The sequence below is a fragment of the Gavia stellata genome, chromosome 7 (assembly GCF_030936135.1).
Source record: "Gavia stellata isolate bGavSte3 chromosome 7, bGavSte3.hap2, whole genome shotgun sequence".
Taxonomy (NCBI): domain Eukaryota; kingdom Metazoa; phylum Chordata; class Aves; order Gaviiformes; family Gaviidae; genus Gavia; species Gavia stellata.
Genome location: NC_082600.1, coordinates 12803852 through 12829559, shown reverse-complemented (window position 1 = coordinate 12829559; position 25708 = coordinate 12803852). Strand labels below are relative to the sequence as shown.

At 48.1% G+C, this 25708-nt stretch overlaps 1 protein-coding gene across 1 annotated transcript; it reads left to right on the top strand.

Moving 5' to 3' along the window:
* The first annotated feature begins 1958 nt into the window (after positions 1-1958).
* Positions 1959-24576, top strand: LBHD2 (LBH domain containing 2). The gene is made up of 5 exons (XM_059819592.1): positions 1959-1990; positions 11579-11681; positions 15989-16079; positions 19923-20133; positions 21283-24576. Exons 3-5 carry the CDS (start codon positions 15990-15992, stop codon positions 21351-21353), a joined length of 372 nt encoding a protein of 123 aa, XP_059675575.1. The 5' UTR covers positions 1959-1990; positions 11579-11681; position 15989; the 3' UTR covers positions 21354-24576.
* Positions 24577-25708: the final 1132 nt, after the last annotated feature.

Sequence of the window (25708 nt, the reverse complement as noted above, 5' to 3'; positions counted from 1 at the left end):
AATGGCCAGCCCATTGCCACAGCAGAGTTCATTCTCAGAACGCCATGTCTTTATACACTGAAGAATATATATTGAATATATAGGTTTAAACCGATAGCTACATTTTACACACACTTGCAAAAGGAGCATGTAAAAAGCAGGCAGTGTGTAGAAGCTCACAGTTCAGGAGCAGCTCCGGAAGGAGAGCCGACACAACCAGTTCTTGGGCGGCTGTTGAGTTGGGGTCCATGCCCATAACCCTGGCACTGGAAAATATCCTGGTAGATACACTCTCTGTACAGAGAGTGTACATATATCTCTATATATCTTTTGGGAAGGAGCTGCCTTCACTCCCAAATAGACATGGGCACAGATCCCTCCTGTCCACTGTCCTGGGTGCATGAAGAGCTGAATGCAGCTGTGCCAGCACTGTCCCACTGCCCGAATTCAATTACCTTTCAGCATTGCCCACAGAAACAGGCGGGTGTCTTCCCTTAAATCAGCAGCAGTTGACATTTTTCTCCCCACCAGCCAAACATGAATCACCCTGAAATGGAGGCCAAGCTCCTTGTTTCCTGACAACTCAATGTTAGCCCAAGCAGAGGAGATCAAAGAGGAGGTTACACATCGCCTCCTCTTCCCCTGCCTGCTGCTGGCCGGGCAGAGGCTCCAGAGCCTGCAGCCGTGCCTCCCCTGGGCGCTCCACGCGCCCTGTGCTGTCCACGCGTGCTGACACTGGTTTCGCAGGACCTCACATGAACCCAATGCTGGAAGGGCCTCCCCTGGTTGACACCCATCTCCCCTTCAGTGCTCATGTTGCTCCATCGTGCTCTCATGTGCTCGTGCTGGAAGCGCTGCTCTCTGGTAAGGCGTCAAAGGAAAGGCCTGTTCCGGCAGCCGTGGTGCATGTCCCTGCTTTGGAGCTCCACCGCCCCTGGGGCCAAGTGAAGAGGGGACCCCACGGGCTGCATCTCTGCAGGCTGAACCCGCAGCTCCAATTGCTGGTCGTACAGAGGGGGGAAAGCAGGTCTCAGCCCCCCTCGCGCCCCTCAGTGCCTGTGCTTGAGCTGCTTCCCAGGGGGATGCACAGCAGCCGGGAGCACCATGCCCCTTTGCACAGCCCTCCGGGGCCACATCCCCCCACCACTGCTCCCCGGGCTCCTGCCACGAGAGTGCCTCACCCCGCTGCGGGTGTTTTCTGCCTCGTTCCCCCACATCACACATACAAGGAGGGCTGCAAATGCTCTGCTGACAGCCTCTCTCCAGCGGGTTTGAGGTGGGTTCCTGACAGACCCGTGGCAGGGGGCAGCCCCTTACCACAGCCCTGGCACAGCCTGCCCGCCAGCCCCAGCTCTGGGGCTCCTCTGGAGCAGGTGGTGACGGGATGGTGCCCACAGGAGAGCGTGTCCGTGCCGCGGGCAGGGGATGCAGCTGGGAAACTCACCCCGGGGTGGAGCACCCGCTCCCCCCAAAAAAGGACCAAAAAAGTTTGTGCCTCCTGAATTCAGCGTTTTCTCAGCAGGGACTGCTGCGGGGAGGGGTCGGGAGCCCCGTGTCAACCCCACACCCGTGAGCCGGGCAAGGGGGGGAACTGCTCCGGGGGAACGTTTCCTCCCGGGACCCTCTGTCTCGCGCGTGGGGTGCTGCGATGCGGGGGCCGGGGCTGGGTGGGGCCCGGCGGTTCCACGCGCGTCCGCAGAAACTGCCGGGACCGCGAGGGCTGCCGCCCCTCCCCGCCGCCGCGGGGCGGCCCGGGGCGCGGCGGGGGGCCGTGCCGTGCCGGGGGGGCCGTGGCTGCGCGCCGCCCCGCCGGCGCTGCCGGGGGAGTGGTTTCCCCGCGCCGGCAGCGGCGGGGCCGGTCTGCGGGCGGGGAGGTGCCGCGGCGGCGGCGGCGGTGCCAGCGCCCGGCCCGGGAGGATGCGGACGCGCTGACGGAGCTGCCGGCTCCCCTCTGCCGCCGTGCATGGGCGGCGGGCGCCTGCCGCCTCGCCTCGCCTCGCCTGTCCCGCCGGTGAGCCGGGCCGGGGGGCGGGGGGTCTCCGTCGGGCTCGGCGGAGGTGCGGCGGGCGGGGGGCGGCCGCCCCGGGCTCTCCTGCGGGGTCCGGCGGCAGCCCGGGGAAGAGCCGCCACCTGTAAGTTCTCCGCTTGCAGCGGCCCGGCCCCGGGAGGCTGCTGCCTGCCGCCGTGGGGCAGCGCGCCCGTGGCCGGGCCGGCAGCCGGAGCCGGGCGCTGGGGCGGCGCGGCGGGTCGGGGCGGTGCGGAGCGGTGCGGTGCGGGGAGGGAGCGGGGCGCGGGAGCCGGCCGAAAAGTGTCTCGCTTCCACGCCTGGCTGCGGGGAGTTGCGGGAGAAGGAGAGGCAGAAAGTGCGTTGGCTTGTTTCTCCAGATGTTGGGGTTTTCTTGAGTAACGGATGTTACGGAGAATTCACTGTAGAATGGGTTCTCCTTTAAAAAAACCACCCAACTTGTTCAGCAGCCGAAAGAGCTGTGTGAAGGAATCCTGATGAATGAGGGTAGCGCTGAGAGAGTTGTTGGTTTGCGGTCTGCGATCGCCTCAGCTGTTCGTTTATTCCATTTTTTTTTCCAAGGCAACTTTTGAGGCGAGGAAGCGGGTAACAAAGCGCAAGTTTAAGACAATGATGCTTTTGCTTGCAGCCTAACTGAACCTGGGTAAAAGAACCCTGAAATCCTGCTTCTCCCATCAGGTAGCAAATACCACACATACAATTACTTGTAGAGAAAGAAAGAACCTACTTTGCTCTGTAAATGAGGACTATGTTTCACTCGGAGCAAGGGGTGTGAATATTTTCCTGCTGCCAAATGAACATGCCACAAAAATTTTCTCTTCATCTGGGACAGAGCCGTGTTTGTAGATCTCTGAATATGGCTACAGTTGCGGAGGGGAGTTAGGTTAGGCTGGATGTAGCATTAACCCCTCAAGCCACAGTAAGCAATATACAGAGAGAAATTTGTTTCCATTAGTCTTTTCCTGACTGAGATCTTTGCTGCAGTCGTGTAGTCAGTGGTACAGCGAAGGAAGCCCTCCTGGCTATAGGTTCAAATCTTATTGAAGGACCCAGAAGTCGGTGTGCACGTCTGTCCCGTAGCCTGGCACTCTGCACAATGCCTCCTTATGAGTAGCTTGAAAATGAAGGTGAAGCAGGGAAATCTGCCTACACAGAACCAGGTTCAAACGAGTGTTTTCCAGCTCTTAGATTTAATGAGCAACAAATTTTGTGCCCAGAAAAGAATCCAGCTCACAGCTCAGGATTTCGATAATTAATATTCCATTTAAAAAACATATTTTCAGAGTCAACATTATGATTACAGAGAGAAAACAACCAAACAGGGAATAACTTGACCTGGTTTCCTTGCTTTCCCTGTCTGGCCTGACAATTTGTCAATTAAGTGGAATTTCCCTTAACATCTCTGGTACATTACTTTAGCAGAAGAAATGAATCTGCAAATACAGTCACTACTTTCCCTCCCTTCTCACAATGATCTCTTTGTATTAAGCAACAGGCTTTTGCATAGATCAGGTATCAACACCACAGTGTCACAGGCTGAAATTGCTCCTTCTTTCTCATTTCTGAAATTATGCCCCTGTGTTTGAGCCTATTTAACCACATCTGTCTATTTTGGAGGGGTCGGTCAGAGAAGCCTTAATCCCGGGCGGATCCTGTGTCAGGGAGGAGCCCTGCCGTGACTTCAAGGAGACCAGCATCTGCCTCAGCAACAGCCCTTCCCTTTGCTCCTCAGACATGTATACCTTGTCTGGAAAAATCTGTAAATTAATCAATTTCCCGCATTTTCTGTCATCAAAGGAAGACTTTATTGCAAGCCCCAGGAAAACTGCCAACCAGTAACAACCAGGTAGAATGAAAAAGACTGATTGATACCAACAGGTCCTTAAAATGTTATCTCAGCCCCCTGTTTCAGCCTTTGTCCCTCTTTGGTCTCAAGTCCTTAGGGGCTGGGATCACGTCTCCTTCACAGTTCAGAGTGAGTGTGAGCAGTACCATCCCCTGCAGAGCAGACACCGGTGCTGGAAGAAGCTGTGCTCCAGCAGGTCAAGCCCCTGCTCTCATCAGGCTGCACTGGCTGATCCTGCAGCGTTTTGCCCCATAGTGCTCATGTCCCCATAGGATTAGGAAAGAATAGTCCAAGCCCAGCTCCTCTGTAGAGACCACGGCAACTTCTGTAAGATGTAACCTGAATTTTCAGCTGAGTTCTGTCTCTGACATGCATACGCATAAACTGCCTGTATGCAAATATTTAGGAGACCTCTAGATCCGGAAGGTGCTTGTTAATTGGTTGGCAGGAAGACTCATAGCCCTATTAATGCATATCTGCTTTCAGCATTAATGACTCATTAAAAAAAAAAAAATACTGCATTTTTATTTTTTTAATAATTTCTTTATTTTTAGCTGTGTGTTGTCCTCACCCTCCATCGTGCCCATCCCTAATGCAATAGCACACGGTGTTCTCATATCCTCCATCTCCGGCTGGGGCAACTTCCCATACTTGGAAATTCAGTTAAGCTTACGGAATTTTAATTCCTAGAGAAAACCAGCTGCATCTCTGGTGTGAGGTTGTGATGTCGTGACACTTGTGGTTGTGCTGTTAATTACCAATAGGGAATATTAGAAGTCTCTTCATTGTCTTTGTTCTCTTAGGAGTGTCTGGTGGGTTTTTGTTTGCTTGTTTTTAAAATCTAACACTTTTGCTGCATTGGCTTTACTAAGTTCTCTACTAAATGCTCAATATTGCATCATATTACAGCACTGATAGCACCGTATTCCAATTTCCCCAGAGTTACAAGGAAAGAACTAGTTTAAGTAAATACCGTTCTACCTAACCATACCTAACCTCTTATCCTATTCTGTTACCTAGAAATGAGCCCAGTGACAGACTATCCGGAGTATTTTTTCACAGTGCCAGAAAGACATCAGACATTTCGCAATCCATTTGCCATGACATTTCCATCTAAGAATCACCTACTCTGTGTTGATGCTCTAAGATACTTTTTTCCTCACTCATCTTCTGCTAGTGGGTCTGTGGCCTGAATTCAGGACCATCCACAAATACCTAGGGAATAGTAGAAAGAAACAGAGGAAGCCAATTTTCATCTGTCAGCAATTCCCACTGGTGCTGTAAGGTGAGGGACAATCATGGCATGAAATAGGAGGGATGAGAGAATCGTCATCTTCCAGGGAAGATCCCAGAAACAAAACCATTTCTTTCTGAGACCCTTTAGTAATGGTTGCTTTGAATTAGAAGGAATGATATACTTATTTGTAAGGCGCTGGCTTCGTAAGGTTGTTTTGAGAAATTGAAGGCAATGCAAGGTTCACTGCATGAGCAGAGCTCAGAAACACTCTGCTCAGCACAGGCATTTCCGATCCCAAAATCGAGTTCTCAGATGAGAGAGTATTTGCACAGCGAGTACCAGAAGAGGTACGTCTAAAAACATTTAACGGCTTGTTGCGGCTTATCTCTAATTTTGATGGGCTGTTTTCTTAATGAGGTCCTTTCACATCAATTAGCTGCTGAATCTGATGTTAAAAAAAATAAATCCAAACTTTCTCTTGGCACACGGTTCCATGAGGACTCTGTGGAGATTTCCATGATACCGAGGTCTACCAGCATTCGAAGGAGCTGGCTTAGTCATTCATCCCATCTGCTCTGCTTCTTCCTCCCTCCGCTGCTCTGCACATGCTTCCTGGCTGTCTGCTCCTCATCCCTATCTCCGAGCATCCTGGCTGGCTGCCCTGCTCTCCTCCCTTGCCGTACCTATCCCTTGTGGCATCTTCCACGAGGAAGCTCAGGTAGTTTAGTGCTGAGATCAAAGAGTTGAAATAAATGAGCTTCTCTAAAGCAGCCAGGAAAAAGAAAAAGAAAAAAGAAGAAAATACCAAGGAAGCGCCCATAGCAAGCAGGATTGCAAGCATAATTTGCAGAAAACTTTGAGTTAAATCACTCCCAAATAACGAGATTGCTTTAAAAATTGTGGTAGTCAGACGGGCATGTTTTAGTTCTTTTTCCTTCTTCTTTGGGCATTTATGAGTCAAGTTTCTAGCTCCTCTTTGCAAACGGGGCCAGCAGGAACTTGGACAACTACAAGAAACTGGCAGCTGAGGTTTGTGTGTAGTCAGGGTGCTCCAGGAGCTGGGGATGTAAGAAGAACAATGGCTCCCCAATGCCTCACTGTGCAACACCAGGAGTCAAGGACGCTGAGTTAGAGTCATCTGCCAGTACTGTGCCCTTTGCAAGCCTGTGTTTTCTAGTGTTGGTAGTCCACAGATGAGTGTTTGAGAAATTCCCCAGGGTGGTATTTACCCCAGTAGCTTCTTTGGAGCCGGAACAGTAAAAACTGCAGCTTGCTGCGAAGTTAGCGGCGAGAGGCAGCATGGTCTGCAAATAGCAGCCTCCTACCCCTTTTCGCTCTCCCAAACTACGTGCTGTGTCTCATGCTGAAATGCCTGCTCCTCCACATCGAGAGTCATTTCATCTCGCTGCTTCCTGAGAGAGATCGACATCTTCTGCAGAGCACGCGCCGCTGAGGAGAGGAAGGCAGCTTTGGCCTGCGGAGAGCAGAACTCAAGTACTGCGTGGGTGGCCGAAGACAAGAGCTTCTGAAATGAGGGAACAGAACAGATCTCTAATCTCCAGACTCTGACACATATCGCACTTTTCTCAGTTGCTTAGGAAAGAGATTTGCATCCAAAAAGAAGTGGGAGGTTTAAATAGGAGTTCATACACACACGCATTTATCTTCTGTGGTCCATGCAGTAATTTACATTTCGCTAGTCCCATGGAACCCACAACACTTCATAAAATGCATCCATTACAAATGTGCAACCAGGGGAAACAAAGAAGCTGTCCACGTTCCTATCCACAGTGTCCAAAAGCTGAGTTCAGTAGGCACTCATGGAAACTGGAGGCTGCAGAGTGTCACTGAGGTAAGTGCATATTTTGGGTTGTGCCAAGATGCTGAAGCTAGTGTCCCACCCCCAGCAGAGGTACCAGGCATGGTCCTACCTCTGGATGGCCCAGGCCACTCATATAGACATCCATATAGACACCCATTCAGTAGACTGAAGCACTGCAGGGCCTAAGCCATAGCTCCATCCGCCTAGGATGCTAACACAAGACCAAGACATAGAAGAGTTCACAGAATCACAGAATCATTAAGGTTGGAAAAGACCTCTAAGGTCATCAAGTCCAACCATTAACACAATTCCACCATGCCCACTAAACCACGTCCCGCCATGCCATGTCCACACGTTCCTTGAACACCTCCAGTGATGGTGACTCCACCACCTCCCTGGGCAGCCTGTTCCAATGCTTCACCACTCTCTCAGTAAAGAAATTTTTCCTAATATCCAGCCTAAATCTCCCCTGGCGCAACTTGAGGCCATTTCCTCTTGTCCTGATCCTGAGTTGGATCCACAGAAGCACCTGGCTGTAGAAAATGCTGACTGACATGTTTCCTTGCAGGGATGTGCACCTTCTGGTACCATGTGAGCAGCCCCTTCATGGCTTCATCCGCCACAACAACCATAGCTCTGTCCTAGATCACCCACGCACCCACCCTGGCTGAGCTGACAGCCCGATCTGCTGCAGCAAAGTGGCCCAAATAGGGCACCCTTTCTTCTTTTGAGTGGAAAAACCTCCTTGGACCTGTCTGTTTATTGGGAATTGCTGATCAGGGTTTACTGTGGCTCGTTGAAATTTTCTGCTTTGCAAAAATCAAGCAGTAGATCATTGCTTCTCCTGCCTAACACCATTCTTATGCATGCCCTGTCCCAATTTTCCTTGTAATCAATAGCAGGGGTTTCTTTTTGTAGCACACACAAAGACTAGACTCCTTGAATGAAGAGAAGTTTGCATTTATCCAGAGGCTTTAGAGGGGTGAAGCAGGGGGGACCGGATGCCCAGGGCTGAACTCCTGGTTTGTTTGAGGCGCTATCTGAAATCAGTGGGAACCGCGTGTGCGCTGAGATTGCATGGGCGAGCTCCCAGAGCTCGGTGTTTACAGTCCTCCCGCATGCGAGGCTGAGCCCGCAGAGCTGCGTGGGAGACGTCTCTCCAGCACAATTTAAATACGGGGCTGGTAAAGCCCCTGGGATTGTCCCATTGAAATAAGAAGGGGAGGGCTCCTGTTTCTGCGGTGCCAGAAAAATGATAAATTTGCATGCGGAGCAGTGGTTCAAGGCCAATTTCTGCCGCCTATCTACACTTACTTGTTAGAGGGTGCACCTTCAATGTGGTATTGTTAGGCTGTTATCATAATATTTCCATGAGTGCTCAGTGGGGTAATGATTAACTCGGGAAGCCCAGGAGGGGAGGAGGCTGTCCCGCAGCCCCTGCTAATCTAGCAGCAGCCCCGGCACCCTGAGGTCAGGTCTCCCTCTGCCACCCGGTTGTCTCCAACACTGGGGCAGCTGGGAGAGGAGGGGTGATGCTTTCAGAGTAGGAGGCATCTCTAAATAAAAGTGACCTGATGTTGGAGGTGCTGCTGCCTCCCAGGGAAGCGTTCAGGGCTTGGTGCCTCCGAAACATGGGGCTCCTTTATCAAGCGGCCAATCTGCGGGCTGCTAGGATTGCAACCTGTGGCTGGTTCCTATTTCTGTTTTGCCCAATGAAGCACGCTGGCCTTAAAAACATCTACTTTGCAATTCACAGTGGATTTATCCCAAGGAAAGGCCTCCGCTACTGTGCATTGTGGAGTCCTCTCCCCGCACAGCAAGGCCAGGCACAACCCAGGAGAGACAGCCAGGCTGGGCTTCCCACACACCCCAGCCAGCCAGAATTGCTGCACAACATCCTGCTGCTGCTCCCTGGTGCCGGTTGTCTTCCCACGGGTGGTGAGACCACCCCACCGGGACAGACTGTGTCCTTGTGGTGTAGAAACTCCAAACAGACAATGCGTCCCGTATGCTTTCCAAAGTGGGAGAGAAGCCCAGAGAGCACCTTTCAGTGCCTGGGCTTTTGGCCCGTGCCAAGAAGCACAGGTGGAAATCCATCCCTTTGTGTGGGGTGGAAGGCTGAGGGCCCTTGATCTGGGCAAAGGAGCCACCACTGAAGCGTTGCTTGGTCTCACTGGTGGAACCAGCTCTCTTATCATTCCCTTGGTTGTATCTCCGCACGCTTCACTTGGTGCTACGGCTCCTCAAGAGGCATGACATGACCAGCTCATTGGAGTAGTCCCTAAATCAACAGTTCTTTACTGGGAGGTGTGGCAGGGCTCTCCAAGCCCAGAGGAGGGGTGGCCAGGCAGTGTCAGTGGTCTCTGAGACTTGAGACTTCTTGGTCACTGTTAATAGCAGCACAGATGTGGTGGTACTCCTGGAGCCAGAGAAGAAGCTGGTCATCAAGCTGAGGCAAAGGAGGGCAAGTTATTTTGGGGGCGGAAGAGGGGTAGGTTAGGAGAGGGTGCATTGAGTAAACGGGCTCCAGGCTGGAATAATCAGCAAAGCTGCAAAGGTGGGTAAAAGTAGGAAGGGTCAAGAAAAGATAAGCAGAGAAAGGCTTTACTCAAGTAATTTCCAGACTGTTTCCACTGCAGTAAAGGCTCATCGCATGGTCTCAGTAGCCGTGCCTTGTTTCTAAAAGATTAAACAGTATCGTAGAAGGAAGCGTATTAGTTTATGTTTCCTCTAGTGTCAGCCAAAGAAGATAATCACATCTATTAGGTGGATAAAGTGAGTATTTCCTCTTCAGAGAATAAATGCATTCTGGTAGTTTTATACAATGGAAACACTGAACTCTTCAATAATCTTGACTGGGAAGAAGTTTTTCTGTTTTTAAATATGGCTGTGGGGCTGGGAGAAGGGACTTCTTCCATGGTGCAGTCCTTAAGTGATTTTATTACAGCTTTCAAGTACCTGAGCCCCAGGGGCTGACATCCCCTCTCAAACATTGCATGCACCGTATGCACCGACAGAGTTGCCCAAAACCTTGGAGACGAGACTGCTCTTGGGTCGGATCAATCCAGAAGTCCTTTGCTGAGACTGGAAAAGCAATGGATGTGGGTTTAATCCGTTCAGTACTGCATGGATCCTCATATACCGCTAACTAGGTATCTGAAGATACTGTCTAAATAGCAAGTGGCCTGGCTTGGATTCCAGCCAGTGGCCATGTGGTGCCCGGTTTGTTATCTCTTACACCATTTTGTCTCTCATTGAGAGATGACTCAGTGTAATAACTGGTCTTATTACATCCAGCCTTTTCTAAAGGAGAGATTGAAGGTAGACAAGTTTGTGCGGAATTTTCATAGGTTTAATAGCAGCGGTTTTGTAATGGGTAGTGGGATAAAAATCTTCTTCCCAGAATATTGGATAACACTGTATCGGATGCTCTCTGATTTCCATACAAGAGACAAGAACTGAGTGTAGTCATGAATTTTTAAGGGACAAAACATTAGCTTCTCTGAAGTTGGTTTGATCATTGGTTAGGAAGGAAAATTGCCAGACAAGAACAAAACCTTCTGAATTGAATCCTGGGGATGGAGATGTGATTTTCTGCTTCCCTAATTTGCAATAAGCATGGCCTGTGGCATGAGAAGAAACTCCAGAATGCAATGCACAATTTTTCCTCTGTCACTGTTTTTGAATAAAATCAGTGTGCAGTTAATCCAGTGTTATAAATCTTGGTAGGAAGGCTTCCAGAGCAGGTAGATTTGTTTAATCACTTGGGCTGGAATCCAAACCACTGGAGGATATAAAATATATACACTAGTGCCATTCACTTCACTGAAAACACCTTTTTCCCATCCAAGGAAATAGCTGTGGCTGGCATGAATATATATTTGGCAAGCTGTATGGCTAAACAAATTTCTCAGAAAATCATCTTTGGCCAAGATACTGACTATATTTCAGCACTGTAACTCCTCGAGCTCTTCAGCTAAGACTTTCTGGCAGAGAAGTCATCAGAAATCAGTGATCCACACTTTGAAATGTGGGATCTCACCTCTGCTCACCAGGCTTCCTGTCCTGATACCAGTCAAAGTATTACCTTCAGTTTGGAGTAGACCTTTGCAAAAATCACTTCTCCTGTGACATCTGAAAGAAATGTGCAGTAATGTAATCCTAAGGTATCATTCTTTCAGAATATTTTGTCTTCTTTGTGTCTTGACCAGTAGCTTCTTGAGTAGGAATCTCATTCTTTGATGTTTTGAACCGTGTCTCACTAAGTGCACTGATCCTATCAAATAAGGGTATACATTTTTAGTTTCTGATTTTCCAACTATCATCAGAATTCCTGTATGGGAGAATTTCAGAGTGTGCCAATTTCAGCAGTTTTTATGTAGCTTGCACTAAGGAATAAGGTTTAGCATCACAAAAAGAGTCAGATTGCAAGGTATATCAGCTAAGAGCTTTGGGTGTTTTTGGCACATTAATTGCCTCGGTAATTCACAAGGTATGCTACGAGCTATGTCCTTAGTGAGATCAAATCCCATCTGGTGTAGAAAATTATACAGACCTTCACAGTAGGAGTTTCTGCAGCAAGTTTTCGGTAGTACTATTTCACACCGGTCACTGCCAGCATTGTTGCTTTGGTTGCATGCTCTGACTCTGTTGTATTGTCTCTTTCAGGCACTTTCAGGATTTGACGGAGTTTGCACGACACTTCATCAACGACGTGAGCACCTGCAGCAAGGGTAGTTTTTGGAAGCGACATCCGTTGATGTGATTGAAGGTAATGCGCTCTCTTCTGTCATTGCCCCGTACTTGCTGTTTATCCCTTACAGAGCCTCATGCTCCAGCTGGGCGTCCCCTCTTGCTGCCCATCCTGGTTGGTGAGGTGAGAGCAGGATCAGGCCTCAGTTTGGTGCATATCTGAGCATCCTCCAGGCTGATCCTTGCTTCAGGTAGCAGTTCTTCCTAACCGTGCCTCAGCCGGTGCCATAAAATGTGCTTTTGCCCCTCTTCTTAAGGAAAACTTTGTTTGTGTCACGCAACCAGCCTGTTTTCCATAGCCACATAAGTGCTTCACATTTTTGAATCCTGAAGCTGGTCTTCATTCAAATACTGTTTTGCTACCAGGAATTTCACAGGTCAGTTTTACCCTCTGTTCAAAACCTGAAATGAAAATGTGTGCATTGTTTCTGAGCACTTTCGCATGGTAGGTGGTTTAGCACTTGTCAACCTATATATTGCTCTGTATGTTACTGACCTTGTTAGTGCCATCACGAACAGCAGAAAGTGAGCTGTGCGCTCGCTCTGTGCCCCTGGAAAAAGATCAGCATAGCGTGGTCCTGCAACTGTAGCAGTTGCATTTAAGATAATCTTCTCTAAATGTAGTTTTCTCACAGAAAAGCAAGAACAGATTTTGCTTTTTTCTTTTTCCTAATTGGTATATTTCTGCTTCATTAAACCTAGGGGAAGTAAATGCATCTCTTAATTCACTGCCACAAGAATTTTAAGGTTCAGAGTAGCTGACTCATCCACCAGAACAGAATTTTTTCTTTGTTTGTAAATGCTATTTATTGCCTTGTTTTGCATCACTATGGCTACTGTATGTCATTGGTGATATCAGCATCTACTGTACATAAAATAAATGCAAGACTGAATTCAAAAGAGATACAGTCCTTATAATAATTTGCTTGTATCAGCCACTTTTCTCTTGTATGTTAGTACATCTCACATAAAAGCAGCACTAAAAGTGGCTCAATATTTTTCCGTCAAAACCGTCTGAAAAGTAAAAAATTCTCCTGCACATAAATCGTATCATAGTTTAAAAAGCCCTAAGCGGCCACCAAACCCCTTTTTCGGATTCTGTGGCTTTATAAACAATTCAGTGATGTCCTACAGGTGATTTTGAAGTTTCAGATGAATGGATTTGCAGCAGCATTCTCAATTATTTTACTTCTAGTTATTTTTAGTGTTAAATATCTAGTTAAGCTTGTTAGAAGCATCACTGCTTTCACAGCCCATATAGATTCTTCTGCTTTCCTTTACTGCTTCTAAGTGGAGACTGAGAACAATTAATCTATTCCAGTTAAAGCCTAATTCTTTTGCCAGTTGCATGGCCCCATGTTCTTTTCTGAAACACATCAAGTACAATCACTTCTGCCATCCTATTCAATCAAAGCCTTAAGTTGCACAGATTTTGTGAAATGGCCTGGGCTTCAACAGCTTGGGAGCTGATTCACTGAGGCATCTGCTGTAACACTGGCAGGACTGTCACCATTTTCCTAGCCAGAATCATTTGTCTTTGTCATTTAGAAATAATCTGCGGGGTGTAATGTGGTCTTAGGGAAGCACGGAGCCCGTTATTGCTCAATAATAGAATTTCATGAGGTCTTAACAACATCTTTGAGCTCATATGACACATTTGACAGTGCATGTGTGGATGTATATCTCTAATGTCCCATGGAACAAGGACAGAGAACTGTTTTAAACACTTGGTACGTATTGAAAGACTGCTAAAATAAACAGCCAGTTCTGGGTGACTGCAGGAGTCTGCCGCTGGCTAGCAGGGAGCAACACCCAGCACACACAGCAGTGTGTGTGCGTCTTCTCTGTGGTAGCCAAGCTAAGACTTCACAAATCCTGGCCCCCCAGAAAGCCTCCAAGATTATTTCCAGCCAGACACACACCTTCTCATCTCCCTTTCCCTGCAATCCAGGACAGCTGGGGATGGGGCACTGAACCCCAAAAAGGATCCAAAAAGGAAGATGTTCATCTTGGACATGGTCAGAGCAGTGGGCCCTGCGCTCCTCCGGGCTCACGGCTGGGTCTGGCTAACAGGCAGGATGAAAGCCCACTTCCCAAAGAGTTGGGGTGGGAGAGCGGGGTCCCGCGATGGCCCAACGTGGTCATCCACAGAGGTGGCACTGGAGGGACAGCAGGAGGGATACAAAGAGGGTCCCTCTGGGACCAAGTGAGAGACCAGGACCAGGATGGGGAAAAAAGGCAAGAACTGCATGAGCACCAGGGGTGATCAGAGGGAGGAGACAACAGAGGGAGTGTTGCTTTCCTTTTGGGCAGGGAAGGGTCCAAGGGCACAGTTCTGTCCTTTTTAAGTGCAGTCTTGGGGTCTAGGAACAGCTGGCACAGCTGGGCCCATGGTCACTGCGCCAGGAAAGGGTCTCCCATTTCCAGATCACCAGTCCCTCAGTGTTGTCGTCCACGGGTGCCCAGTAGTATGGCCCACTGGATGCTGCAGGAATAGAAGTATGTGTCCAGAAAATAAATGTATTTTACTGATTAGGTGGTTTGTGATGTCCTGATGTGGTGTCCCTGGGGAGGGGTACAGGTCCAAGCAAGGGCAGGGAACTCAAAACTCTCTTCCTAGCAGGCAGAATCTGTCCCTCTTCTGCTGTGGCATGGCTCTGGGAGGATTCAGGCTGTGTAAGCTGGGGGATGCCCAGCTCCGGGTTTTGGTTCAGCCTCTTGCTGAGTTTCGGAGCCTGGTTCTGCTCCCCCGTTGTTTGTGTGTGTACCAGGAAGCGTGCTGTTTAATTCAGCCTTGGTTGGGTCCAAGGCTGGCTTTTCAGGGCTTTTCCCTAAGCTGATGATGGACGCCTGTGGGGTCAGGTCCTGGCCCACAGCTGAGCTCAAGTGTCTCCTGGGTCTGCTGTGCTCTTTTTTAAATATGATGCAGTGGGAGTGAAAGTCTCAGCGATATCACGCTGCTCTGTGCTACAGCTAATTAAAGTCATTGTGAAGGGTTTTGTAGTAATTGCAGATATTGTAAAATTTAGTTTTGTGGGGTAATTGGTAATGTAAGCCTGAAACAAGTTATCCTTAAGATGTTTTAGTTTGCATTTCTCAGTAGGAGCAGCCTTTACAAAGAAGGCTTTTGTGTGTGAAGCAGGACCAGAATTAATGGCAGCATTTAGTCGTGCCTAAAGGGGTTCTTGCTGTGGCAGGTGGCAGGGCGGTGTAATTGATGATGCCTACGTTCTGCGTGCCGCAGGCGGCTCTGGCAGCCAGTAGCTGCTGCACCTGAGGAATGCCAGCTAGAGGGAGTGAAATGCCCGGGGCCAAACCCATCCAGGGCTGATGTATTCCCATCCAAAATGAACATGGGCCTGTCAGGTCAGTCTGTAGGTCAAACAGAGTGGTTCAGGCTCTGTTTGCTCCTACGCACTTAATACACGTTACGAAGTTTTCAGGCATCCACAAATTTTTCAATAGAATGCTGTATCTATAAATCTCAAATGTAAGGAAAATCCTAACGCTGTGGAGACGCGTGGCTACCCAGCCATGAGCTGGGCTGAGCTCCCTGCAGCAAGGACTGCAGCCGGCTCTCATCCCTCTGCTCCGGACTGCAGAAGTGCCCAGTGGAACAAGGAGAGTGCGAGGGCCAGCGCTGGAGTGCCTTTGGTGCCGAACAGCACAGGGGGATGCTTAATGGGCACATAGCAGCTTAGGTTCCTGAGTCCCTGATTTAAATGAGAATTAGGTGCCAAACCTTTCCTGATGCATTTGAAAATCCCACTCAACACCTCTCTGAACACTCAGGCAAGTAAAGGCTACTGAAAGTCTGGCCCTTAGACACCGATACAGCTGGTGTGTCTGGAATTAACAGTTTAAAAAGAAGTGCTGGCTCATGACTAAATGGAAGAGACATCTGGGAAGAGCAAATATTGAAGACATTATGAAGAATCAGAATGAGAATTTAATTCAAGGCCAATATTTCCATGAGTAACTTTTTTTGGTCAACAGATGCAATTTCGGAGCTCATATATTAGTAATGAACTGGTTGCTGATAACATAGAAGGGCTCATATTTTCCTGCTGACGACTCTGGGACTTTATGGGGGTCCTCTCTGCTGTCCTGGGGGGCAGCTGGGTTGATGCCCTGCTCTGCATCACAGCATGCAGTGGTAGCAGTTGGCTCGAAGGACCAAGGAAACACTTCTCAGTGAGCTGCTTAGAAAGGACAGCGTGTAACATGATTATTTTATCAAATATGAAAAGCCAATGTCTTTTGTTAAATTAAGTGTAGGGCCAAAGCTCAAGGCTGAGTTTTCCAGTTCTGATTTATTATTCGCAGCATGACAGAGGTGATGAACACACGGGAACCGGTGATGGAGGAATTCGCGCTCAGCCAGACTCCTGAGGAAGAAGGAGGCCCTTCAAGCCAGGTAACTTCAGAAAAACTGGAAAGTATCCTGGGTTGCTTTTCAAAAGCAATGTTAATGCAGCCAATAACTTTCATACATGTAGATACTGAATTGCAGAGCACAGCTGCCAGAAGAACAAGCCCTGAGATACATGTTTGTTCCTACTTAGGTTATATTTTTAAGATATTTTTAAGGTAAGAGTTCTGGCAGGAGGGTTTTGTTGGGTGCTAGGCCTCGGAGGCACAGTGGCAGCAATGCCCAGCCCCTGCGCGGATGCAGGCAGAGAGGGTGTTTGTCACCAAGAGTTCGGATCTGAGCAGCCTCTGCATGATGAAGACATCCAGCCAATACTGTACCACAGCTTTTGTACAGCCACCCTTGTAATGAGCTAAGTTTCCTGTGGCTCAGAGGGAGCTCCCTTTTTAGAAAAGAGACCATTTGAAATGACTGCGTAATTCACATAAATGGCTGTGGCTTCGTAGCATCAGCACTACTCAGGGCCATTTGCTGGCAGGTGCAAGAGCATTTTCTGTCCCCAGGTGGTCTCAGACACCCACTCGTGTACCCGCCTGCGGTGCCGTTTCCAGCAGGAGGGATCACAATGTCCCAAGCCCGCCTTGTGACAACCTCTGCGCCCCGGTTTGTGCTCTGTGGTTGTGCTTGTGACTCTCGGTGTCACTGTTGGGGACAAACCACCTAAATGTGTCCTGGTGGACCTGAGTTGCTTCTCAACACAAGATGTATTATTGCGAGGAGACTCAGAAAGCTACTCTAGGAGAAGCCTGTTGCAGGTTAAAGTCAAGCATTTGGAAGTCAGGGAAGTCAGAACTGAAATTTTGCAAATTCATTTCAGATCGCTTGTGCACGTAATGAAAGGCTGTATGCAATTAAAGAGCATACCATAGGCTTTCCCATGCCTTGTTGGCTGCACAGGATAGATGCTGCTCACTCAAAGAGCACATTTTCAATATTCTCTCTCCTCTTTTTCACTGAGTCCCAGGTTTTCATTATTGTGTTAGTGTACACTGTCCAAACTCTGTGCCAACTCCGACTCCACCTATGTCTTTATGGCTTTTCTGTGGTGTGCCTGATCATATGCTCCAGAGGTTTTCCCCTAGCTCCTTTACCCTACCCCTCTGGGAGAAGGTGATACCATCCATGTTTTAGTGATGGCCAACTGAGGCAAAGAAGCAAAAAGAAACGAGAGGTAGCACAAAGTCAGTGACTCAACAGGAAAACTAGGTTTCTTCCAGCAACTTCCAAGCACCCTGGCCAGGACACCGGTCCTTCTCTTCCTGCAGTCTCCTGCCCACTTGTCACACACTCCAGCTTCCGCAGAAAAACACAGCGAGGCCCGACAGGCAGCTCTGCTTCCTGGCAGTCCTGACTCATTCCTGGAGGGATGTGGTAAATACTGGGCTCCGGCGGAAAAAAACATTATGTGATTGGTGTGAGAAAAGACTATATGAGAATGACATAAGCTAAGGCCGCACAGGTGCCTTTCCCAAATTTTGTGGCAGCTGTAATAATCTTTTAGCACATTTTTAGATCAGCATGTGTCATTTCCTAGTGCTTCAGAAAGCAGACGGAAAAAGGACAAATTTTGTTGCATTGGATCTCCCTGCCAGGGGTTGCCAGCAGGCTTGGGGATGGGGTGGCTCTCACGCAGCCCTCTGCCACCCGAGCAGGCTGAGCAGCAGCCGGGGGAAGAGGCCACTGTCACCTGTATGTGCAACCCTGGGAGGAAATACAGCAATTTGTCCACAATTCTATGGCTGTTTTCTGCCTGCTGAGCCATGAGGCTCAGGGAGCTGGGCTCCACCTGGGCTGAAGAAGAGTGCACTGCTGCTCAGGGGTGTCTCAGGACCTGTCTTGGCCAAGGAGATTTTACCTTGTCTCGTGTTTGGAAATAGCAGGATTGTATTAGCAGCTTCTTAAAAATTCCTCCTAGTCAAGGCAGGTGCCACGGAAATGTTTTTCCAAATTATAAACAGCTCAGGAGGAGGCTGTGTAATGGGAAGTTGGGGGGAACTTTTCTGATAGGCAGCGTAAGCAGCATTACTTGTCCAGGATGAGTTGTGTCCATGTGGGTGCAGCTCAGGGAGGCATTAGAAAGGTTTACCTTCAGTGATTCACTTGGTCTAGTTGCACTGAAGGGGCTTTCTCACAAAAAAAATTCCTTCTTAACTGTGTCTCACTTTGCAACACTAACAATAATATACAACTTTTTTCACCTTCATGTAGATTTGTGAAGAGTAATGAATCCCCGCAATACTACCATGGGAAGCGAGGGCGTGACGATGAGAATTATTGTCCTTCCCCATCTCCAGAAGTCAGATACAGGCATCGCAGCAATGATAAAAATGTGCTTGCTGCTTCCCAGACACACAGGAAGAGAATTGCCCTTTTCAAAGGCTTGCATCCCCCTGCCAGCTCTGATGCCACATAGGACAACTAAACGCTAAGGTTTTAGAGAGAGCAGCTCATGGGATGAAGGAAGGTTGCAAAAGGCATTGGAGCAAACACCTCCACTGACTGGCACTATGACACTACAATCCCCAGGTCCCTGGCAATGTCCTGAAGGATGTGCCCAGTTTTATGGTGTTTAGGGAATATATGAATGTTTCCGCTTGTGCTTGTAGCAGGAGCAAGTGCCGAGACCGGCTCACATAACAGCAGTGCTCAGTCTGACCAGAGACTCTGATTCAATGGTGACCGTGTTGCGGATATGCGGGGAGGTTCCCACCAGCACACAGCAAACCTGTGGCAGCACCTGAACTTAAACTGGGATGGTTCTCGCTCTCAACCCCTAGTTCAGTCCCCTAGTCTGCACCTTTTATTGTTACAAATAAAATAAAATAAAATAAAATAAAATAAAATAAAATAAAATAAAATAAAATAAAACTCAGCCAGCACAGAGAAATTTACAGCCCGTTAGTGCAGCTATATGGATGTTTGAGAAGCCAGGAGATAAGGTTCCAGCGAAGTGGCAACAGAGTTTGTCTTATGTTAACATCCTGGAGGAGCTGGAATTCATTTTCCTCAAAAAAAGCCCCAGGAAAAAACCCAATCCAAAAAAAAGTACCTTGAGAGATTTAAATGAACCAGCTATGTTGAAAACAAGAAAGCACTTTTATGTGTTACAATGTCCTTCACTAAAACGATGTAGTTCAGCTTCAAGCTCTAATCGCTGCATAGTGTTTGACCTGCAGCTTCAATGTGACAAATGAAAATAATTGCTGGCACCATCCTCTGTGTAAAAATGATCTCTGGGACTACCTGTTTTGCATGAATGCATCATAAAATACAGTGTTTCACATTACAGAAAATAGCTCTGCAGAATGGTGGCTTCTTAATAACCTGTCACTGCAAGAAAACATGAATATCCTATCAGAGTAAAAGGACTGCAGATAGAAGGGCTGCAGCAGCCTTAGCTTAGCGTTACAGCAGTGACCTTTGTGTCCTAAAAACCCGCCAGAACTGAAACACAAGTGTTTGGCAATATAATGAACTTTGTCGCCTTAGTCTCCATTTTTACTATACACATTGGATCACACAAGTCGTGGCAATTGTCTGCCCAACACGCTGGTTTCTGGTCCTGGTCTTTGCCCAGCATGTGCTGGGGAGAGTGTGCTGAGACCTATTAGCCCCTCTGCATCTATGCTTGGCTAGCAAGGAGCTTTTGAAATCCTCCCTGTGCAGGACTGCTTGCCCTACACCAATTTGAACGGGTTTTTTGGTGGACACGGGAGTGCATGTCAAATGTAGAAAGGATGCTAACTAAAGGAGCATGTACTGTGCTTGCTCTGAATATGCATCCCTGGGCAAGGCTTTGACAGGCACGTCCCCCACATGTCTCACCAGGCCTTCCCAGACTCATGTGAGAAGTACCCCAAGCTGTCCAAAAGACTGCCATCGATCGTGGTGGAGCCGACTGAGTCCGGGGAGGTGGAGAGCGGGGAGCTGCGCTGGCCTCCTGATGACCTGAAATCAGCAGAAGACAAGGGTCTTCATGGTGACCAAAGAGTCTGCGTCCAGCAGCAGCAGCAGCAGCAGCAGCAGATGGATCTGGAAGGTCTGAGTAAGTATTTTTCATCCTTGTTTCCCATAGGAAAATAGCAGTTTCAGGCCATGCCATGCACTGAATTAATAGTGTACCAAAGAGCGGCAGGTGCTGGAAGGTGCCCAGAAACACCTGCGCTGGGAGTCCTGTGGACTGAAAATTTCCTTGTAGCTTTTGAGCATGTGGCGTTTTCACCCACATCAGGCTCAGTGCTGGCCACTCGCACGGCTAACAGGCAGTTTACTGCACATTAGCAGTTCACTCAAGGAAACAGTAATCCTGTTCAATAGCGTGTATCTACCTCCCTATCTCCTAGCCTAGAAACAAAGTGTTTAACAGCTGCACATTTTCAAAGCATCATGTTGTCACAGGAGTGCATAAATGTAGCAGGAGCTCACAAATACGTAGATATGATCAGTAGTGTCACTGTGGGGCAAATACGGCTAAAGATAAGAGCTTGTTGGATTGTAGCTTGCACAGTGAATGCTACAGCATGGAACTGGTCTATTTATTTCTGTTTTTTTCATCTCAGTGCTCTCCTTTTCCCTTAAAGAGTGACACGGTTTCCATTTCAGTGCACCGTTTGCCACCCAAATGCCCAGAGACAGCAGCCAGGATGGGGTGCAAGATGCACCTTCCCTTACTTTCAAAGGAGTGATGACAAATGGTCTGATCTTGAAGTGTCAAATCACCTGCTATTCCAGTTGGCATTTCTGGGTGGTGGCAACCACAGGGTTTGATCATTCAAGAGGAAATATGAGCCAAATTTATGGCCTGACCTCCAGGTTGCATGTTATGGCCTCTGTGTTTTTTTTGTGCAGCGATGTTAAAACTTGTTCTGTCTTCAGGACTGAGAGTTTGAACAGATTTCACTAAGACAGCAGGTAGCCTTCCCACTACAGTGGCTGTCCTGCTTTTAATGCGAGGGACCATCACCTCATCTCACTACCCGTCTTGAGGTCTCACATCCCCTGTAAAGTCAGGCTGTGATGCACTCAGAGTACCCTACTCCAGGTTTAACTACTGGTTTGCAAGTAGAGCGAATTGCTCATGTCAAGTCTGAGCACCCAGACGGATCGTCTGCCTGGTGGAGCAGGAAATCAAACAAAGGCTGTTGTACCTGTATGGGGAAATAAATGCTGATGAACTATTTCTTTGCAGATACTTTAGCGCACCCAGCTCAAGAAGTGGAAGACAGTACTCTGGAAAGCAGAACTGAAGAGGACGAGTAGGGACTCCGTGGCCTCAGAAGTGAAACTTCATTGTGAATGTTGTTGGAAAGCTAACACACTGAAGACAAGTCAAAGTAATCTGTATTTAAATCTGCAAGGGTTTTATTTAGTTAGTACCTGGTAAGAAGCATCTGGGCTTTAGAACTGTTCTTTTCAACATTTTGATTTTCAGGCTGGGATTCATATTATTTGTTTAATTTTTCCTTGGGAAACAATGGGACGTGTTAGGAAATAAGAGATTATCAAGGAAAAATGCTCCTAATTTCAATTAGCACATTTCATTGGATTTACCTTTTTCAAGCAAGGCTGCTTTCAGGTATCAACAGCAGGACAAAGGGGTTACATTTCTATGGGAGGGATGTCTTAAATCTAAAACATTTCTTGTTTTTAGCCATTTAAAACTAGCACTGTGATATTATGGACAATAGATGTAATATAATGTCACCATTTGATTTTGTAACTTTTGTATAGAGACGCAAGTGTAAGATTTGCCTCCAGGCTGCCGCCCCGGGGTGGCCCAGAGCAATTCTCTCCCTTTGGCTAACCTGTGCAAATTCGGATGAACCAGCCTTTTCTTAAGCCGCCTTTTCAATAAGGCTCATGCCTTTCGGAAACGCTTGCTCGCTGTACATTGACGAAGCGGATTAGCTAGTTGCTGGTGTTTGTGGAGTGAGGCTGTCTGTTGTAGGCTTGGTCGGGTGGATCGTGCTGTTCGTGCACTCTTCAGGGCCCAGGTCCAGCCGTGGCGTGGCGCGCGCTCCTCGCCCTTGAAGCCAACGAGATGGCTCCCACTTCCGCCAGGGCTGGATTTGTCCCACCTTGTTAACAGAAATTGTTGTGACAATTCTTCTTTTGGTACGTTTTGTGTATAATGTAGGTGCAGAGGCCCAGCTGTTCCTCCCTCGATCCAAGCCGGGTGGTGGTTGGGGGCGGGTGACGGGAGCTCCATGGCATGGCCCAAAAATGCCCTCATTTTCGCCTGACGCCAGGTCCCCCCCAAGCCACCCGCAGTAGAAGGGGGCGGCGGAGGGCCGAGGTGGCGGGAGCACACCCACCTCCCTCCTGCCCGAGCGGTGCTGCCGGCCAGAGCACGGGCACTGGGGCTGCCCTCACCCGCGGCACAGCCCCCTCGGCTTTGGTTACATGGCCCCCTCGGCTTTGGTTGCACAGCCACCTCCAGAGACCAGAGCTCATGGTGGAACAAGCTGTCTGTGGACACCTCGGGCCTTCAGTGGATTTTTCTTGGGGATTTGGGGGCCATTTTGACAGGAGTGAACCCATCCCTGCATGGGGACCTCCCAGAGACTCCCTCCCACCATCCCAGGAGAAGCACCGATCTCGGCCCAAAATGCTACCCTTTGGAGAGTGTTGGTGGAGATAGATAATGCATGTACTCAAAAGGCATTGACTGTGTCAGTGACGAGTGTCCCGTAAGCTACGAAGTTGGCTTTCTCCATCTCTGCAGGGCTGGATGGGGTCTGTACTTTCAATTAATGTTGCAGCCGGAAGAAGCCGCTCGCTGTAGGTGGAAAGAAATAACAGGATTTCTTCCAGCGTTAACTCCTAAGTTGACTTCCAAGTGCTTTCTTTTCTCCAGTAATAATTTTCTCTAATGGCGACTTTTAATTATGTGATGGTGGATAAAATTTACTGGCCAGATGTATTAATAAGATAAGTTTATACCTTCTTAGCAACCAAATTTAATATATTTACTTACAAAGAATTCTGTGCAATGAATGTTTAATACAAAGGAAAGAGACTATTTTACTTCAAAGCAACATTAATTTATGTACAAAACTATATAGCTCATTATTTGGGGTGTTTGGGAACTAGGACCCTTTTTATAAGCAGTGTAGTATAGTATAATGTGATACTTAAACTTTGCTCTCTCAAACTATATAACAATCTGTTTTGCCTTCTTGATGTAGACTCTCTTACCTACACTGTCACAGAATTATTTTGTTGGATGAGTGGGATTCTGGTCAGAGCACTGAATTTCACCAGAGTAACTGAAGGTTTCAAGAGCACCTCCTAAATCTGGCTGCCATCCCCGACACCACCTTCACTGGTGACAGTTTTCTGGTAAAGCCGACGAAGCTCAAGCTACGTCTTTGGGTAGCACACGAGCAGCGAGAGGAGGTCCCCGGCTCGGGCCCATCTGCAGCCGGTTGCGGCAGGAGGAAAGCCGTGCTGGCGAGGCAGCTGGGCAGATGCGAGGTGCTCTTTAAATGCTGCTTTTGCACCAACTGTCAAGAAGTTTTACAAAGCTCTGGGGGAAAAACAACGACGGTGACGACATATTTTTAGCTGTGTGATTTCCTTTCAGTCTGCTTCTGCCCAGCTCCGTGAGGAATGACGTTAGACATATCATTTAATTTGCTTTTCACTTTGTAAAAGGAAAAACAGTTGTTTGAAACACTTCCCCCAATTTTATGTGCTCTCTATCTGCTTTCAGACGCTCCCTCCCTTCCTGCTCTGGATGGCCCTTATCCTATTTCCACCTGAGGTCAATGGCACTTCCCTAAATAAGTTTCCCAAAGCAACAACAAAATTCTACGTACACCCTGAAAAAACGCCACGCGGCACTCTACTTTTTTCATCCTAGTACGTAAAGCTGCAGACCATATAGAGAAGCCAGATTTCCTCCTTCCAGCCTAATTACTCCTCTTTTCTTTTCCCTCTTTGCGCTGCTCCCCTGAAGTATTTTACCTGAAGCAAATGGATGCTTCAAACTACAGCTTTCTCCTAAAGCCATGTGGCCTCAGTTTAACAACCATGCAAAGCCAAACTCCTCCTCCCATTTTTGTTTTTCTGAACATGGGCCAGAGGCCCTAAAATAGGAGAGCAAGATAGAAAGAAAATTGTTTTATACAAACAAGCTCTATTTATTCAACTTGCAGGTCTATGAATGTCCACTTACTTTGTCTGTGTGCAAGTGTTGTCTCTCTAATAAACTCAATAGTTGTTTTGTATTTTTTTCTGGATTAAAAGCTTTGTAGAAACTAAAAAGGAAAAAAAAAGACTTTCAGTCATATTTTTCTAGTCTAGCTTGTAGAATATTTCATGTAGTGCAGAAAGGAAGTTTTATGGAGTAAGACATTGTTGGATTTTGCTCTATTTCAGTTCTTTCTAATTTTGTAAAATGCCACCTGTACATAATATTCAACTAATGTATGTCCTGTAGATGTATTACACTGTTTAGCCTATTAAATGCCTATACTGGACCGATTGGAAGAAGTGGTGTACCCACAGTGTCTTGGCTTAAAAATGCAAAGGGTTATTTGTGGCGGTGTGCAGCTGCTGTCCTACCAGTAATACAGGGAACGAAGCCTGCTCTAAGCCTGCCTTTGCCCCATGGCATGCAAATACACACACTGGCCCTCCATCCCACATGCTCCTACAGAGATAAATTCAGATTTACATCAATGGGCATTGCTGTCTCCGTCTCTTTCCTTTGAGACCTTTCTAGACCAGGCAGCTCAACGCTCACTGCTTCTGTCTTGGGATTTTCTTGCTGCCCTGCTTGGCGCGGCCCCTTCCCCCTGGGCGGTACCCTACCTTGCGTGTGGTGCTAGCAGTGAGCCAGTCCACTCATCTTCATTCACCTTTTAATGCAATGCACATTTTTAACATTTTCTGGAAAGGCTATTGTGGAGCTCAGCAGGAACTCACATTACTAGAAACTTATACCCTGTGCAAGGAGAGCGGGGTCATGTGGCAGAAAAGATGAGAGGCAGAGATAGTCTGCCACTGAACAACATTTTTTTCCCAAAAATGTCAAGTTACCAAAAAGCTAAGGATTGGATAACTGGCGGGTGAGACTCTCTCTTACCTTCCCAGTTCAAAAGCAGCTGCTGCTTGCTAGGATGGGTATATCAGCACGGCAAAAAGCATTGCTTGGGGTAAAAGCCAGTTTCTTCCCAGACAGGCTGGGGACCTGCCGCTGCAGGGCTGTGCCTGGTGGGCAGTGGTGGCATAGTTAGGGAAATTTTCTGTATCCCTGGCTGGAGGCAATGAGCCCAGCTTTGGCACTGCAGCTCTTGCAAACCTGATGCTTAATGTCAGTCGGTACAGGAGTTTCCATGCACCATGCATGGAAAATCTCATGTCCAGGCATATATTACCCTGGGGATGGGGTGGTAGAGGGACTGACACTGCCTCCTTCTCACCTCCCTAAGAGCCGTCCTTTCCTTCTGGGGTTTTCCTGCGTGGTGTTTGGTGTTTGGCCACATAAGGATGCAACAGGTGCTACCTGTTGGCTCCAGGGGATGCAATTTCAGCTGGTGCCAATTTTGTGTTGCTGTGAGATCTGTGCTGAGTCCTGACTGTTTTCTGGAGTCTGAGGGCAGGGGGAC